Genomic DNA, 19629 nt, shown 5'->3' on the forward strand with positions numbered 1-19629 from the left:
TTTTTCCAAGGTCAGTCTTTCAGTGGTGCCGACGGAATGCTTCTGAACGCGTGCAGAGTGGACGATAATGATGAGGATGCGGGTCGTTGAGAGTTAGCTTAGTGCCGTGGGACTACCTTCAATGGGGGCATGAAGAGAAATTATGGACCCCTCGCACCCCTACCTCAACTTAGGCATCACTGGAAATTGCCGGTTCCCATGAAATATTTGCAGTTTGAGACACTTTGCGGTTGGTTTGTGGAGCCCCCCGCCACCGGCGTGCCTGGCCTTGGTGGAAACCGAAGTCAGCATGGTCCACTGAAGCAGAGCTCACATTGCCAAATGCTTCATTGTGAGTACAGGGTGAGTCTGAGGATTGGCAAATGACCATTAAAGAAAATAGATAAAATAATGAACTAGATACCTCGTGAGCACAGAAGCATAAAATATATCACACAAACAACAGACACAGCTGAAGTTGGCTAAAAGAGATTAAGTGTCTACTATCAAAAGTGAAACTGCAAGAACGCAATGCTTGAACTTTGAAAATGTCTGTAGGATGTTATATTTGTTTGTGACAAGCCGATGCTATAAGGCACTTGAGATGCTCACAGTAGAAAATGGTATATACTATCAGAGGATAGCAAGTTCAAGCCGATGCTATAAGGCACCGGTGATGCTCACAGTAGAAGATGGTATATACTATCAGAGGATAGCAAGTTCAAGCCGATGCTATAAGGCACCTGTGATGCTCACAGTAGAAGATGGTATATACTATCAGAGGATAGCAAGTTCAAGCCGATGCTATAAGGCACCTGTGATGCTCACAGTAGAAGATGGTATATACTATCAGAGGATAGCAAGTTCAAGCCGATGCTATAAGGCACCTGTGATGCTCACAGTAGAAGATGGTACATACTATCAGAGGATAGCAAGTTCAAGCCGATGCTATAAGGCACTTGAGATGCTCACAGTAGAAGATGGTATATACTATCAGAGGATAGCAAGTTCAAGCCGATGCTATAAGGCACCTGTGATGCTCACAGTAGAAGATGGTATATACTATCAGAGGATAGCAAGTTCAAGCCTATGCTATAAGGAACCTGTGATGCTCACAGTAGAAGATGGTATATACTATCAGAGGATAGCAAGTTCAAGCCTATGCTATAAGGAACCTGTGATGCTCACAGTAGAAGATGGTACATACTATCAGAGGATAGCAAGTTCAAGCCTATGCTATAAGGAACCTGTGATGCTCACAGTAGAAGATGGTATATACTATCAGAGGATAGCAAGTTCAAGCCGATGCTATAAGGCACCTGTGATGCTCACAGTAGAAGATGGTATTTGCTATCAGAGGATAGCAAGTTCAAGCCGATGGTATAAGGCACCTGTGATGCTGACAGTAGAAGATGGTATATACTATCAGAGGATAGCAAGTTCAAGCCGATGCTATAAGGCACTTGAGATGCTCACAGTAGAAGATGGTATATACTATCAGAGGATAGCAAGTTCAAGCCGATGCTATAAGGCACTTGAGATGCTCACAGTAGAAGATGGTATATACTATCAGAGGATAGCAAGTTCAAGCCGATGCTATAAGGCACCTGTGATGCTCACAGTAGAAGATGGTACATACTATCAGAGGATAGCAAGTTCAAGCCTATGCTATAAGGAACCTGTGATGCTCACAGTAGAAGATGGTATATACTATCAGAGGATAGCAAGTTCAAGCCTATGCTATAAGGAACCTGTGATGCTCACAGTAGAAGATGGTATATACTATCAGAGGATAGCATGTTCAAGCCGATGCTATAAGGCACCAGTGATGCTCACAGTAGAAGATGGTATATACTATCAGAGGATAGCAAGTTCAAGCCTATGCTATAAGGCACCGGTGATGCTCACAGTAGAAGATGGTATATACTATCAGAGGATAGCAAGTTCAAGCCTATGCTATAAGGCACCGGTGATACTCACAGTAGAAGATGGTATATACTATCAGAGGATAGCAAGTTCAAGCCGATGCTATAAGGCACCAGTGATGCTCACAGTAGAAGATGGTATATACTATCAGAGGATAGCAAGTTCAAGCCTATGCTATAAGGCACTTGAGATGCTCACAGTAGAAGATGGTATATACTATCAGAGGATAGCATGTTCAAGCCGATGCTATAAGGCACCTGTGATGCTCACAGTAGAAGATGGTATATACTATCAGAGGATAGCAAGTTCAAGCCTATGCTATAAGGCACTTGAGATGCTCACAGTAGAAGATGGTATATACTATCAGAGGATAGCAAGTTCAAGCCTATGCTATAAGGCACCTGTGATGCTCACAGTAGAAGATGGTATATACTATCAGAGGATAGCAAGTTCAAGCCTATGCTATAAGGAACCTGTGATGCTCACAGTAGAAGATGGTACATACTATCAGAGGATAGCAAGTTCAAGCCGATGCTATAAGGCACTTGAGATGCTCACAGTAGAAGATGGTATATACTATCAGAGGATAGCAAGTTCAAGCCGATGCTATAAGGCACCTGTGATGCTCACAGTAGAAGATGGTATATACTATCAGAGGATAGCAAGTTCAAGCCGATGCTATAAGGCACCTGTGATGCTCACAGTAGAAGATGGTATATACTATCAGAGGATAGCAAGTTCAAGCCGATGCTATAAGGCACCTGTGATGCTCACAGTAGAAGATGGTATATACTATCAGAGGATAGCAAGTTCAAGCCGATGCTATAAGCCACCTGTGATGCTCACAGTAGAAGATGGTATATACTATCAGAGGATAGCAAGTTCAAGCCGATGCTATAAGGCACCTGTGATGCTCACAGTAGAAGATGGTATATACTATCAGAGGATAGCAAGTTCAAGCCGATGCTATAAGGCACCTGTGATGCTCACAGTAGAAGATGGTATATACTATCAGAGGATAGCAAGTTCAAGCCTATGCTATAAGGCACCTGAGATGCTCACAGTAGAAGATGGTATATACTATCAGAGGATAGCAAGTTCAAGCCTATGCTATAAGGCACTTGAGATGCTCACAGTAGAAGATGGTATATACTATCAGAGGATAGCAAGTTCAAGCCTATGCTATAAGGCACTTGAGATGCTCACAGTAGAAGATGGTATATACTATCAGAGGATAGCAAGTTCAAGCCTATGCTATAAGGCACTTGAGATGCTCACAGTAGAAGATGGTATATACTATCAGAGGATAGCAAGTTCAAGCCGATGCTATAAGGCACCGGTGATGCTCACAGTAGAAGATGGTATATACTATCAGAGGATAGCAAGTTCAAGCCGATGCTATAAGGCACTTGAGATGCTCACAGTAGAAGATGGTACATACTATCAGAGGATAGCAAGTTCAAGCCCATGCTATAAGGCACCTGTGATGCTCACAGTAGAAGATGGTATATACTATCAGAGGATAGCAAGTTCAAGCCGATGCTATAAGGCACCTGTGATGCTCACAGTAGAAGATGGTATATACTATCAGAGGATAGCAAGTTCAAGCCTATGCTATAAGGCACTTGAGATGCTCACAGTAGAAGATGGTATATACTATCAGAGGATAGCAAGTTCAAGCCGATGCTATAAGGCACCTGTGATGCTCACAGTAGAAGATGGTATATACTATCAGAGGATAGCAAGTTCAAGCCGATGCTATAAGGCACCTGTGATGCTCACAGTAGAAGATGGTATATACTATCAGAGGATAGCAAGTTCAAGCCGATGCTATAAGGCACTTGAGATGCTCACAGTAGAAAATGGTATATACTATCAGAGGATAGCAAGTTCAAGCCGATGCTATAAGGCACCGGTGATGCTCACAGTAGAAGATGGTATATACTATCAGAGGATAGCAAGTTCAAGCCTATGCTATAAGGCACCTGTGATGCTCACAGTAGAAGATGGTATATACTATCAGAGGATAGCAAGTTCAAGCCGATGCTATAAGGCACCTGTGATGCTCACAGTAGAAGATGGTATATACTATCAGAGGATAGCAAGTTCAAGACGATGGTATAAGGCACCTGTGATGCTGACAGTAGAAGATGGTATATACTATCAGAGGATAGCAAGTTCAAGCCGATGCTATAAGGCACTTGAGATGCTCACAGTAGAAGATGGTATATACTATCAGAGGATAGCATGTTCAAGCCGATGCTATAAGGCACCTGTGATGCTCACAGTAGAAGACGGTATATACTATCAGAGGATAGCATGTTCAAGCCGATGCTATAAGGCACCTGTGATGCTCACAGTAGAAGATGGTATATACTATCAGAGGATAGCAAGTTCAAGCCTATGCTATAAGGAACCTGTGATGCTCACAGTAGAAGATGGTATATACTATCAGAGGATAGCAAGTTCAAGCCTATGCTATAAGGAACCTGTGATGCTCACAGTAGAAGATGGTACATACTATCAGAGGATAGCAAGTTCAAGCCTATGCTATAAGGAACCTGTGATGCTCACAGTAGAAGATGGTATATACTATCAGAGGATAGCAAGTTCAAGCCTATGCTATAAGGCACCGGTGATGCTCACAGTAGAAGATGGTATATACTATCAGAGGATAGCAAGTTCAAGCCTATGCTATAAGGTACCGGTGATGCTCACAGTAGAAGATGGTATATACTATCAGAGGATAGCAAGTTCAAGCCTATGCTATAAGGCACCGGTGATACTCACAGTAGAAGATGGTATATACTATCAGAGGATAGCAAGTTCAAGCCGATGCTATAAGGCACCAGTGATGCTCACAGTAGAAGATGGTATATACTATCAGAGGATAGCAAGTTCAAGCCTATGCTATAAGGCACTTGAGATGCTCACAGTAGAAGATGGTATATACTATCAGAGGATAGCATGTTCAAGCCGATGCTATAAGGCACCTGTGATGCTCACAGTAGAAGATGGTATATACTATCAGAGGATAGCAAGTTCAAGCCTATGCTATAAGGAACCTGTGATGCTCACAGTAGAAGATGGTACATACTATCAGAGGATAGCAAGTTCAAGCCGATGCTATAAGGCACTTGAGATGCTCACAGTAGAAGATGGTATATACTATCAGAGGATAGCAAGTTCAAGCCGATGCTATAAGGCACCTGTGATGCTCACAGTAGAAGATGGTATATACTATCAGAGGATAGCAAGTTCAAGCCGATGCTATAAGGCACCTGTGATGCTCACAGTAGAAGATGGTATATACTATCAGAGGATAGCAAGTTCAAGCCGATGCTATAAGGCACCTGTGATGCTCACAGTAGAAGATGGTATATACTATCAGAGGATAGCAAGTTCAAGCCGATGCTATAAGCCACCTGTGATGCTCACAGTAGAAGATGGTATATACTATCAGAGGATAGCAAGTTCAAGCCGATGCTATAAGGCACCTGTGATGCTCACAGTAGAAGATGGTATATACTATCAGAGGATAGCAAGTTCAAGCCGATGCTATAAGGCACCTGTGATGCTCACAGTAGAAGATGGTATATACTATCAGAGGATAGCAAGTTCAAGCCTATGCTATAAGGCACCTGAGATGCTCACAGTAGAAGATGGTATATACTATCAGAGGATAGCAAGTTCAAGCCTATGCTATAAGGCACTTGAGATGCTCACAGTAGAAGATGGTATATACTATCAGAGGATAGCAAGTTCAAGCCGATGCTATAAGGCACTTGTGATGCTCACAGTAGAAGATGGTATATACTATCAGAGGATAGCAAGTTCAAGCCTATGCTATAAGGCACTTGAGATGCTCACAGTAGAAGATGGTATATACTATCAGAGGATAGCAAGTTCAAGCCCATGCTATAAGGCACCTGTGATGCTCACAGTAGAAGATGGTATATACTATCAGAGGATAGCAAGTTCAAGCCGATGCTATAAGGCACTTGAGATGCTCACAGTAGAAGATGGTATATATTATCAGAGGATAGCAAGTTCAAGCCCATGCTATAAGGCACCTGTGATGCTCACAGTAGAAGATGGTATATACTATCAGAGGATAGCAAGTTCAAGCCGATGCTATAAGGCACCTGTGATGCTCACAGTAGAAGATGGTATATACTATCAGAGGATAGCAAGTTCAAGCCTATGCTATAAGGCACTTGAGATGCTCACAGTAGAAGATGGTATATACTATCAGAGGATAGCAAGTTCAAGCCGATGCTATAAGGCACCTGTGATGCTCACAGTAGAAGATGGTATATACTATCAGAGGATAGCAAGTTCAAGCCGATGCTATAAGGCACCTGTGATGCTCACAGTAGAAGATGGTATATACTATCAGAGGATAGCAAGTTCAAGCCTATGCTATAAGGAACCTGAGATGCTCACAGTAGAAGATGGTACATACTATCAGAGGATAGCAAGTTCAAGCCGATGCTATAAGGCATCTGAGATGCTCACAGTAGAAGATGGTACATACTATCAGAGGATAGCAAGTTCAAGCCGATGCTATAAGGCACCTGTGATGCTCACAGTAGAATATGGTATATACTATCAGAGGATAGCAAGTTCAAGCCGATGCTATAAGGCACTTGAGATGCTCACAGTAGAAGATGGTATATACTATCAGAGGATAGCAAGTTCAAGCCGATGCTATAAGGAACTTGAGATGCTCACAGTAGAAGATGGTATATACTATCAGAGGATAGCAAGTTCAAGCCGATGCTATAAGGCACCTGTGATGCTCACAGTAGAAGATGGTATATACTATCAGAGGATAGCAAGTTCAAGACGATGGTATAAGGCACCTGTGATGCTGACAGTAGAAGATGGTATATACTATCAGAGGATAGCAAGTTCAAGCCGATGCTATAAGGCACTTGAGATGCTCACAGTAGAAGATGGTATATACTATCAGAGGATAGCAAGTTCAAGCCGATGCTATAAGGCACTTGTGATGCTCACAGTAGAAGATGGTATATACTATCAGAGGATAGCAAGTTCAAGCCTATGCTATAAGGCACTTGAGATGCTCACAGTAGAAGATGGTATATACTATCAGAGGATAGCAAGTTCAAGCCCATGCTATAAGGCACCTGTGATGCTCACAGTAGAAGATGGTATATACTATCAGAGGAAAGCAAGTTCAAGCCGATGCTATAAGGCACTTGAGATGCTCACAGTAGAAGATGGTATATATTATCAGAGGATAGCAAGTTCAAGCCCATGCTATAAGGCACCTGTGATGCTCACAGTAGAAGATGGTATATACTATCAGAGGATAGCAAGTTCAAGCCGATGCTATAAGGCACCTGTGATGCTCACAGTAGAAGATGGTATATACTATCAGAGGATAGCAAGTTCAAGCCTATGCTATAAGGCACTTGAGATGCTCACAGTAGAAGATGGTATATACTATCAGAGGATAGCAAGTTCAAGCCGATGCTATAAGGCACCTGTGATGCTCACAGTAGAAGATGGTATATACTATCAGAGGATAGCAAGTTCAAGCCGATGCTATAAGGCACCTGTGATGCTCACAGTAGAAGATGGTATATACTATCAGAGGATAGCAAGTTCAAGCCTATGCTATAAGGAACCTGAGATGCTCACAGTAGAAGATGGTACATACTATCAGAGGATAGCAAGTTCAAGCCGATGCTATAAGGCACCTGAGATGCTCACAGTAGAAGATGGTACATACTATCAGAGGATAGCAAGTTCAAGCCGATGCTATAAGGCACCTGTGATGCTCACAGTAGAATATGGTATATACTATCAGAGGATAGCAAGTTCAAGCCGATGCTATAAGGCACTTGAGATGCTCACAGTAGAAGATGGTATATACTATCAGAGGATAGCAAGTTCAAGCCGATGCTATAAGGAACTTGAGATGCTCACAGTAGAAGATGGTATATACTATCAGAGGATAGCAAGTTCAAGCCGATGCTATAAGGCACCTGTGATGCTCACAGTAGAAGATGGTATATACTATCAGAGGATAGCAAGTTCAAGCCGATGCTATAAGGCACCTGTGATGCTCACAGTAGAAGATGGTATATACTATCAGAGGATAGCAAGTTCAAGCCGATGCTATAAGGCACTTGAGATGCTCACAGTAGAAGATGGTATATACTATCAGAGGATAGCAAGTTCAAGACGATGCTATAAGGCACCTGTGATGCTGACAGTAGAAGATGGTATATACTATCAGAGGATAGCAAGTTCAAGCCGATGCTATAAGGCACTTGAGATGCTCACAGTAGAAGATGGTATATACTATCAGAGGATAGCATGTTCAAGCCGATGCTATAAGGCACCTGTGATGCTCACAGTAGAAGATGGTACATACTATCAGAGGATAGCAAGTTCAAGCCTATGCTATAAGGCACCTGTGATGCTCACAGTAGAAGATGGTATATACTATCAGAGGATAGCAAGTTCAAGCCTATGCTATAAGGAACCTGTGATGCTCACAGTAGAAGATGGTACATACTATCAGAGGATAGCAAGTTCAAGCCGATGCTATAAGGCACCTGAGATGCTCACAGTAGAAGATGGTACATACTATCAGAGGATAGCAAGTTCAAGCCCATGCTATAAGGCACCTGTGATGCTCACAGTAGAAGATGGTATATACTATCAGAGGATAGCAAGTTCAAGCCGATGCTATAAGGCACTTGAGATGCTCACAGTAGAAGATGGTACATACTATCAGAGGATAGCAAGTTCAAGCCTATGCTATAAGGCACCTGTGATGCTCACAGTAGAAGATGGTATATACTATCAGAGGATAGCAAGTTCAAGCCTATGCTATAAGGCACCTGTGATGCTCACAGTAGAAGATGGTATATACTATCAGAGGATAGCAAGTTCAAGCCGATGCTATAAGGCACTTGAGATGCTCACAGTAGAAGATGGTATATACTATCAGAGGATAGCATGTTCAAGCCGATGCTATAAGGCACCTGTGATGCTCACAGTAGAAGACGGTATATACTATCAGAGGATAGCATGTTCAAGCCGATGCTATAAGGCACCAGTGATGCTCACAGTAGAAGATGGTATATACTATCAGAGGATAGCAAGTTCAAGCCGATGCTATAAGGCACCTGTGATGCTCACAGTAGAAGATGGTATATACTATCAGAGGATAGCAAGTTCAACACATTGTGTGGCTATGTATGTTTGTTTGTAAGCGTAACTACAGCACCACAAATAGCACGGTGCATTGGGAAATTGCCATCCTAGTTCTCTGAATACAAATTGAACTACATGTTGTGTATCTATCACGTATATGTTTGTCTTATAAATGAATCACGGAACAATAAGAAATCACTTGTCTGGCATCTCTATATGTCATTACGCAATAAAAGCAATACAATAGGGCAGTGAGAAACGCCCCAGCATGAGAGAAATTCATAAAATGTAAGAAATGTTCTTTCAAATATCATTAATGTTGGAGTAAGATGCTTCTGAAGGTAAGAGAGGTATTCAGCACCTCACAGTAGCTAATGTTATAGAATGCACAAGGAATGCCTGCTTGAAATGCAAGTGTTAGGACATCTTTCGTTATAACATGAGTCTGAGGGGTAGACTCATGCAAACAATCACATGTGATTACAATGTTCCAAAGAAACATGGTGTTGCATACACCGTGGTCTTATATTTGGTGATGTGTATACTTTCATGGCTTCACGCCGAATACAGTTATATGCAAACAAACATAAACCTTGGTTGTCGTTATCCAGTAACTTGTAACATTACACACACCTTTGTTCTCTCGTGTTGGCAACCCCCGGAGCCGTCTATGTCGCCTGGTTTTGAAAACCCTGTGTTTTTCAATATCTTCAAAAAGTAACTGTGATGACCTACTAATATTTCCATAGCTCCAAATGAGGGAAGAGATGCGTCTTTATTTATTTATTTGTTTATTTCTTATGCGCCATAGTCCTGCAGGCATCAAGGCACATACATGTCTCCTGAGTGGCTCACCATCTTGAATGGCCCTCAACCTGCACATCAGCGAGTTCAATACTGTTCCTGCAGGTTTAATGGAAGAACAGCCTTCTAATGGGCAGCCTCTAGACTATGGCAGTGACATGAAAAGGGAGAACCAGGAATGAAGCACACACAGGGGCTGCACATGTAACAGCCAGGAATGGTGGCCCCCTTTCTACAACGCGCATGAGGGACCATGCAGATTCACTTTAACTTATTGCACCTGCTAGCTGGCAGCCAGTGCTAAGATCTCAGCGACACCTGCTAAAAGCAGCCGCCTTCTACGCACTTTGCAAGCATTGCCTTGGGAGCAGAGGAGGGCCCAGGAAAATGCTGCTGGCAGAGTCCAGATGCGACCATGCCAACGCTACCACCGCCTGAACCGTGCATGTAAATGCGTGGTACAGATGCCTGCTTAACCACCTCCACGCTCTGCGGGGCCATAGCGCTTCGAATGGCACTCCAAGGCACTTGGCCGCTAGGCACTGGTTCTGGAGATTCTTCCAGATCTCGGGCCAGAAGTGCACCCTCATTGGACGCGGACTCAGTCTCCGTGGGATCGATTCCGAGACTATTGCAATTCGTGCATTGATTGATAGCAAGCAAGCGTGTGACGCAGTGGTGCAGGTGGTTTGTCAGGACGGTGGTGTGATGGCACTGACCAGCGTGGAGTCTGGGCAGGACAGCAAGCAGCATCCGCTCACGCGCATGCGTAGTCTGGACACGCACACTGCAATGGCCGCCATGCAGGGAGCGTTCCGTTTTGCTGCGCCATCTGTAATCAGTTACATTTTGGGGCAAGAAGGAAGGGGTCATTGCACATTTATGAAGCGCGAATACTCATAGCGCTGCACGCAGCATAGAAGATGTAACGAGCGGTCACCCCAAGTACGCGGTGCCGCGCCCCAAACAGAGAGCGATCCAGGTCCCACTGCTGAGATTCCTCAATCCAGCTCTGTAGAGAGAATGGAGGAAATGGAATGCCCCCCCCCCCGACAAGCCCCTCTAAAGATGTAGTATTGGTCGCACTATTTTGATAGCCTTAAGAATAGATGAATGAATGCGTGCACCTACATAGCGCTTACCCTATCTTGGTCGGTGTCTATTGACGGTGTGGTAAGGAGGGACAAGAAATGACATTGTCTATTTTTCAACAAACACCTACGTATTTAACCCATGCTGGACGGTTCTTAAGTAAAAGAGTTTGTGGCCATTTAGCGACCTCCAACCCACAGAGTCGAAGCCACCTAGTTGCCTCCACTCTCAGCAGCTGCCCTCGGGGTCAGTGCCACCCACTTGCCCCCAGTGGTGGGCTAAAGTTACTGACCTCCGCTTGCCTTCTCATTATTCTGGTTTACTGGCGTCCGGTCTCCCCTTTAGGTCACGGGTTCCAGTTGGTCTTGCTGCTTGCTGGATTGCTGTCATGTGATCACTGGCCGGCTGCACACTCTTCTGGGTTCCTGTTACACTGCAGGCTTACCTCCTCTTATGGATGCATTCTGGCCTTCGCCTTCAGAGGGCGCACCTTCCTTTCTGGGTCTCTGGAACCTGGTGACCTCCATCGTCGCTAGATCACTCGGCCTTCACCCTTCTCTGGGACACTGTGCACTGCAATTATGCAACCCTCTCCTTAAACGTCATCTCCTTTGGAGGATGTATGGAGTGCCCTCTACTGTGCCCATGTGCACCTACAAAATCACTGGCATCTGTACTGTGCCACTAGTCCTTTGTGGCCTTTCTCCAATCACTGCCACACACCATTGCACCCACTGGTTAGTACTCACTCTCTGTGTCAATGGAAGCTGGTCTGTCCTTCCCTAAGTGGCACTTAGTCCTCCCACCTATCCCCCACCCCTCGAGTCACTCATTACTCATCTCCTCCGACTCTCTCCACCTCCAATTAGTGTGCATATGATCAGCGAGCACAGACACTTACAGCTCGTTGGTGCAGTTGCCAGGTTTGTCCATTCGATGGCCTTCCTTCAGGAGCTTGAAAAGTTCTTCAACAGGAATGCCAGGGTACGGGGACCCACCCAGTGTGAAGATCTCCCACATGAGTACGCCAAAGGACCAGCTGCAGGAATAGAGGAAAGGCACAGGCATTAATGTGTGTTGAGCTCTGAAAGACACAACTAGACCAGTCATGCACAGGGAAACCAACTAAACACCAATGAGAAGGTCCATACTGTCCAGCAGCTGATCATCTACAAGGACTGAGATGCACAGGACCGCCATCTTACTTTGCATGTAATAGGCCCATCTCTAGCCCATCCCATCACCAGCTTTCAACCTCTGCTACTAAATACACTGGTCCCAGACCCCTACAGACAGTCCCATTCTGTGTCCCATTCTAACCTCATCAAGAGGGTTTGCTTAGGTTTCTTCTAAACCCAACCCTCCTCCAAGATTGAAGCACAGGTGCTTTCATAGCCATGATGTTTGACTCTTGGAGGCTTTACATTACTGGGGGTGAAGCTTTCACCCATCGCTGTGCACACACTGCACTCAGCCCGCACACTTCTCCAGTCCTCCAGCACTCCTCTACAGAGTCAAAATGTGGGCTGGGATGACTTCTTCACAGATTCTCTCAGGCTTCCCAAAGACAGAGTGGAGGGCTCTAAACCCTTCCGGCCGCCAGCCTGGAGACCTCTGAGGGAGTCTAGAAATGGCTTCTCAATAACTGAAACTGTGAGTGCATCGTTTCCTCCCTCTCCTTTGACCCATATGGACCCCAGAGATGATTTCATGAGTTCCCACCAGCATCCATGCCCTCCACAGATTGGATGGAATGGGATTCTAGCTTTTGGGCCTCCACTGCCTACCCATCCCCCACCAAATAGATGCTCAACAAAGACTAACCAAAGCAGGATTCCCATCTATTGTCCCTAATTCTGCCCCTGCCTTCGAGGCCTCCCGCAAAGATGCAGTCACTGATGCTCTGCTGAACTTCCCAGAGTAATGAAGCAAACACTGCGCCTCATGGTTTCGTGACAGGCACGGTTTTGATCTCACCAAAGAAGTCAAGCCGCGCGCATGCATACCCACAGACAACATTGCCCCACTACTTAGAAACAAATCCGGTGGGCGCCCATGGATTAAGATTGCAGATCCAGCAAGACCAGCACAATCTGTCTACAGGAGAGCTTTGAGAACTGTGGACTGGGCACCCCTCTCTGGTCCCTGGGAGGGAAGCGATGGCCATGGGCACTTCCGCTCGGACACAAGGGGTTTAGCGTCAGGGCTCCAATGATGTGCTTTGAAGTCAGGCAGATTAGTGATGGGGCATTAGGCATCAGCCTAGCAGAAAATCATGCCCGTCCAAACGCAGCACCCCCAGTGCGTGTGCACTGACTATGCGGGCAGTCGGTCATTGCGGCCCAGCTCTTTTGGTCTTTTGGATGGCGATTAGAGAGAGTTAGGAGTTACGTACACGTCACTCTGATGAGTGTAGACTCTGTCAAACAGCGCCTCAGGAGCCATCCACTTCACGGGTAGCCGGCCCTGTAAAGGAAGGGAACAAAACAGTGTTGTTTATGCAAACTTGAGCAAAGGCTCCAGGTCTCAGCCTTCAAAGGAAAGCAAAAGCAAGGGACATCGCCACGGACAAGATGAGAAAGCACAGCTGCTTACTATAATTCGAGCAAGGGCAAAGGGCCACAGCCTTGGCAGGGCCACTGAGGAGCAGGAAAGCTCCAATGGCATAACAATAGAGTAACGCTGTTTACCATAGCCCCGCCAAGGCCACCAGGCTGCAGCCTTCTCAGAACAGGCGAGCCACAGCACCACACCGCACACACACAAAAAAACCAGAATGCATTGTGAATCCAGCAAGGCCACTGGGATGCAAACAGCAACGAGCAGGAGAGGTGCAGTGCAGCTTCAATGACACAATAATGCAATCGTGCTTCCAGAAATGGAACTAAAGGAATAAGGCCACTCTTAAGAAGGACCACACCACATAAACCACCAATACACAATGATAAATCCAGACCTGCAGCTTCCACAGGTTTAGCAAGGCCGAGAGGCATACAAGAGACCTCACACCAGAACACTACTGTTCACCAAATCTGCAGCAAAGGCACCAGGCAACAGACTTCAGAGATCATGTGAGCCACAGTAGGCAACAGACCTCACAACACATGAAAATGTGCTGTGTACTACACTTCCAGGGTTGCAGCCTTAACACAGCCACGCCACCCAGTCAAAAGACAATGCAGGGCCATGCCGCAGACTACTCACAAAACAATGTTAACCGGAAAGCGGGCTAGTGTCACAGTTTGCAGAGAACACACCAATGTGCCTGCAGCAGTAATAGAGAAATGGGGGTTGAAAGGCCCCAGGAGCACAACAGTAAAACATGGCTGTTCACCACCATGACCCCCAAAGGCATCAGGCGCAGCCCATACGATGTACACCACAACAAAACAGGACTGGTTACCATATCTGCAGCACCTGCACCAGGCCACAGCACACACATCACCCATGCAGGAGGTGGCACAATGGCCACCACAACAAAAAATAACTCCTATATCTCCAACAAGGACGCCACGCTGCAGCTTGCACAGCAGCCATGCAGGGCCTGCACAAGGACCACCACAGCTAAACATGATTGGTCATCATCTGCACCAAGCCACAGTTCACACAGCAGCCATGCAAGGGGCCATACAATGACCACCACACCAAAACATGACTGCCAATAACGGTACCCGGTAACACTGCACGCAGTATTCATGCAGGGCCTGCAAAGTAACCACCACAACAAAAGAAGCCTGTCACTACTGGTACCAGGTAACCACTCACAGAGCAGCCAATCAGGGGGTTGCACAATGACAGTCACAAACAAAAAAGAACATGTTACCACCAGAACTGAGCCACAGATATCAGAGCAGTAATGCAGTGGGCTGCGCAATGGCCACCACAAAAGAACAGGACGGCTCCCCGCCAGCACCAGGCCAAATATCTCACAGCATCCATGCAATGGGCTGCGCAATGGCCACCACAAAAGAACAGGACGGTTCCCCGCCGGCACCAGGTCAAATATCTCACAGCATCCATGCAATGGGCTGCAGAATCGCCACCACAACAGAACAGGATTGTTCCCCGCCGGCACCAGGTCAAATATCTCACAGCATCCATGCAATGGGCTGCAGAATCGCCACCACAACAGAACAGGATTGTTCCCCGCCTGCACCAGGCCAAATATCTCACAGCATCCATGCAATGGGCTGCAGAATCGCCACCACAACAGAACAGGATTGTTCCCCGCCTGCACCAGGCCAAATATCTCACAGCATCCATGCAATGGGCTGCAGAATCGCCACCACAAAAGAACAGGACGGTTCCCCGCCGGCACCAGGTCAAATATCTCACAGCATCCATGCAATGGGCTGCGCAATGGCCACCACAAAAGAACAGGACGGTTCCCCGCCGGCACCAGGTCAAATATCTCACAGCATCCATGCAATGGGCTGCAGAATCGCCACCACAACAGAACAGGATTGTTCCCCGCCGGCACCAGGTCAAATATCTCACAGCATCCATGCAATGGGCTGCAGAATCGCCACCACAACAGAACAGGATTGTTCCCCGCCGGCACCAGGTCAAATATCTCACAGCATCCATGCAATGGGCTGCAGAATCGCCACCACAACAGAACAGGATTGTTCCCCGCCTGCACCAGGCCAAATATCTCACAGCATCCATGCAATGGGCTGCAGAATCGCCACCACAAAAGAACAGGACGGTTCCCCGCCGGCACCAGGTCAAATATCTCACAGCATCCATGCAATGGGCTGCGCAATGGCCACCACAAAAGAACAGGACGGTTCCCCGCCGGCACCAGGTCAAATATCTCACAGCATCCATGCAATGGGCTGCAGAATCGCCACCACAACAGAACAGGATTGTTCCCCGCCGGCACCAGGTCAAATATCTCACAGCATCCATGCAATGGGCTGCAGAATCGCCACCACAACAGAACAGGATTGTTCCCCGCCGGCACCAGGTCAAATATCTCACAGCATCCATGCAATGGGCTGCAGAATCGCCACCACAACAGAACAGGATTGTTCCCCGCCTGCACCAGGCCAAATATCTCACAGCATCCATGCAATGGGCTGCAGAATCGCCACCACAACAGAACAGGATTGTTCCCCGCCTGCACCAGGCCAAATATCTCACAGCATCCATGCAATGGGCTGCAGAATCGCCACCACAACAGAACAGGATTGTTCCCCGCCGGCACCAGGCCAAATATCTCACAGCATCCATGCAATGGGCTGCAGAATCGCCACCACAACAGAACAGGATTGTTCCCCGCCTGCACCAGGCCAAATATCTCACAGCATCCATGCAATGGGCTGCTAAAAAGCCACCACAACAGAACAGGACTGCTCCCCACCAGCACCAGGTCAAATATCTCACAGCATCCATGCAATGGGCTGCAGAATCGCCACCACAACAGAACAGGATTGTTCCCCGCCGGCACCAGGCCAAATATCTCACAGCATCCATGCAATGGGCTGCAGAATCGCCACCACAACAGAACAGGATTGTTCCCCGCCGGCACCAGGCCAAATATCTCACAGCATCCATGCAATGGGCTGCAGAATCGCCACCACAACAGAACAGGATTGTTCTCCGCCTGCACCAGGCCAAATATCTCACAGCATCCATGCAATGGGCTGCTAAATCGCCACCACAACAGAACAGGACTGCTCCCCGCCGGCACCAGGTCAAATATCTCACAGCATCCATGCAATGGGCTGCTAAATCGCCACCGCAACAGAACAGGACTGCTCCCCGCCGGCACCAGGTCAAATATCTCACAGCATCCATGCAATGGGCTGCTAAATCGCCACCACAACAGAACAGGACTGCTCCCCGCCGGCACCAGGTCAAATATCTAACACAGTGGTTTATTATCGATCCCAAAATGGCACAGGCCTGCAGACTTACAAGAGCAGTCAAGGCACTGGATCATGCCACAGATGCCACAAGAAGGCACTGCAATGATTCCAGGCCACATCATTTGCAGGGTAAACAGGTAACGAGTAACACCATGCAAACAAAGCTGGACTCCTGCACAGTCGCGGGGTGTGTCATGTTGGCAGACTCCTAGAAAGTTGCAGGAATGCCATGGCAGCAAGATTAAAAATATGTCATGACATCAGGGGCCTCAAAAGACGTAGTGCGTCCTTAAATCAGACACCTGATAAGTTTGAGGACCTCTGTAAAGGTGCAGGCAACACCATAGCATCACAATAGCGGCAGAGTCCTGCAAAGCTGCAGTAGAAATCTAGCGCTGCAACTTGAAGGCATTGCGATCTAGCGCTGCAACTTGAAGGCATTGCGATCTAGCGCTGCAACTTGAAGGCATTGGGATCTAGCGCTGCAACTTGAAGGCAATGGGATCTAGCATTGCAACTTGAAGGCATTGCGATCTAGCGCTGCAACTTGAAGGCATTGCGATCTAGCGCTGCAACTTGAAGGCATTGCGATCTAGCGCTGCAACTTGAAGGCAATGGGATCTAGCATTGCAACTTGAAGGCATTGCGATCTAGCGCTGCAACTTGAAGGCATTGCGATCTAGCGCTGCAACTTGAAGGCAATGGGATCTAGCATTGCAACTTGAAGGCATTGCGATATAGCGCTGCAACTTGAAGGCATTGCGATCTAGCGCTGCAACTTGAAGGCAATGGGATCTAGCATTGCAACTTGAAGGCATTGCGATCTAGCGCTGCAACTTGAAGGCATTGCGATCTAGCGCTGCAACTTGAAGCATTGCGATCTAGCGCTGCAACTTGAAGGCAATGGGATCTAGCATTGCAACTTGAAGGCATTGCGATCTAGCGCTGCAACTTGAAGGCAATGGGATCTAGCGCTGCAACTTGAAGGCAATGGGATCTAGCGCTGCAACTTGAAGGCAATGGGATCTAGCATTGCAACTTGAAGGCATTGCGATCTAGCGCTGCAACTTGAAGGCAATGGGATCTAGCATTGAAACTGAAGGCAATGGGATCTAGCGCTGCAACTTGAAGGCATTACGATCTAGCGCTGCAACTTGAAGGCATTGCGATCTAGCGCTGCAACTTGAAGGCATTGCGATCTAGCGCTGCAACTTGAAGGCAATGGGATCTAGCATTGCAACTTGAAGGCATTGCGATCTAGCGCTGCAACTTGAAGGCAATGGGATCTAGCGCTGCAACTTGAAGGCAATGGGATCTAGCGCTGCAACTTGAAGGCAATGGGATCTAGCATTGCAACTTGAAGGCATTGCGATCTAGCGCTGCAACTTGAAGGCAATGGGATCTAGCATTGAAACTGAAGGCAATGGGATCTAGCGCTGCAACTTGAAGGCAATGGGATCTAGCACTGCAACTTGAAGGCAGTGGGATCTAGCATTGCAACTTGAAGGCATTGCGATCTAGCGCTGCAACTTGAAGGCAGTGGGATCTAGCATTGCAACTTGAAGGCATTGCGATCTAGCACTGCAACTTGAAGGCAATGGGATCTAGCGCTGCAACTTGAAGGCAATGGGATCTACCATTGCAACTTGAAGGCATTGGGATCTAGCACTGCAACTTGAAGGCAATGGGATCTAGCATTGCAACTTGAAGGCAATGAGATCTACTGTTGCAACTGAAGGCATTAGGATCTAGCACTGCAACTTGAAGACAATGGGATCTACCGCTGCAACTTGAGGGCAATGGGATATACCACTGCATCTTGAAGGCATTGGGATCTAGTCCTGCAAAGCTGCAGTAGAAATCTAGCAGTGCAACTTGAAGGCATTGGGATCTATCTCCGCAACTTAAAGGCATTGGGATCTAGTGCTGCAACTTGAAGGCACTGGGATCTAGCAGTGCAACTTGAAGACATTGGGATCTAGCGCTGCAACTTGAAGGCATTGTGATCTATCTCTGCAACTTAAAGGCATTGGGATCTAGCGCTGCAACTTGAAGGCATTGGAATCTAGCACTGCAACTTGAAGTCATTAGGATCTAGCGCTGCAACTTGAAGGCACCAGGATCTAGCACTGCAACTTGATGTCATTGGGATCTAGCACTGCAGCTTGAAGACATTGCAATAAAGTGCTGCAACTTTAAGGCATTAGGATCTAGCACTGCAACTTGAAGGCATTGGGATCTATCGCTGCAATTTAAAGGCGCTGGGATCTATGCTGCAACTTGAAGGCAATGGGATCTACCACTGCAACTTGAAGGCAATGGGATATACTGCTGCAACTTGAAGGCATTGGGATCTAGCGCTGCAACTTGAAGACACTGGGATCTAGCGCTGCAACTTGAAGGCATCAGGATCTATTGCTGCAACTTGAAGGCATTGGGATCTAGCGCTGCAAGTTGAAGGCACCGTTATCAAGCACTGCAACTTGATGTCATTGGGATCTAGCACTGCAACTTGAAGACATTGCAATAAAGTGCTGCAACTTTAAGGCATTGGGATCTAGCACTGCAACTTGAAGGCATTGGGATCTATCGCTGCAATTTAAAGGCATTGGGATCTACGCTGCAACTTGAAGACAATGGGATCTACCACTGCAACTTGAAGGCAATGGGATATACCGCTGCAACTTGAAGTCATTAGGATCTAGTGCTGCAACTTGAACACATTGGGATCTAGTCCTGTAAAACTGCAGTAGAAATC

At 46.7% G+C, this 19629-nt stretch overlaps 1 protein-coding gene across 7 annotated transcripts in view; it reads right to left on the bottom strand.

Annotated features, from left to right (window-relative positions):
- The window catches only part of FGFR2 (fibroblast growth factor receptor 2), a 159331-nt gene that overhangs the window by 17056 nt on the left and 122646 nt on the right, over positions 1-19629 (bottom strand). For all 7 annotated transcript variants that reach the window (XM_069611956.1, XM_069611955.1, XM_069611957.1 and 4 more), the window contains 2 exons: positions 13394-13464; positions 11900-12037 (listed from right to left, as the gene is read on the bottom strand). In XM_069611956.1, coding sequence (XP_069468057.1) covers positions 11900-12037; positions 13394-13464 — 209 coding nt within the window. The remainder of the gene's footprint in view (positions 1-11899; positions 12038-13393; positions 13465-19629) is intronic.

The sequence above is a fragment of the Ambystoma mexicanum genome, chromosome 8 (genome assembly GCF_040938575.1).
Source record: "Ambystoma mexicanum isolate Mex_15411 chromosome 8, UKY_AmexF1_1, whole genome shotgun sequence".
NCBI lineage: Eukaryota > Metazoa > Chordata > Amphibia > Caudata > Ambystomatidae > Ambystoma > Ambystoma mexicanum.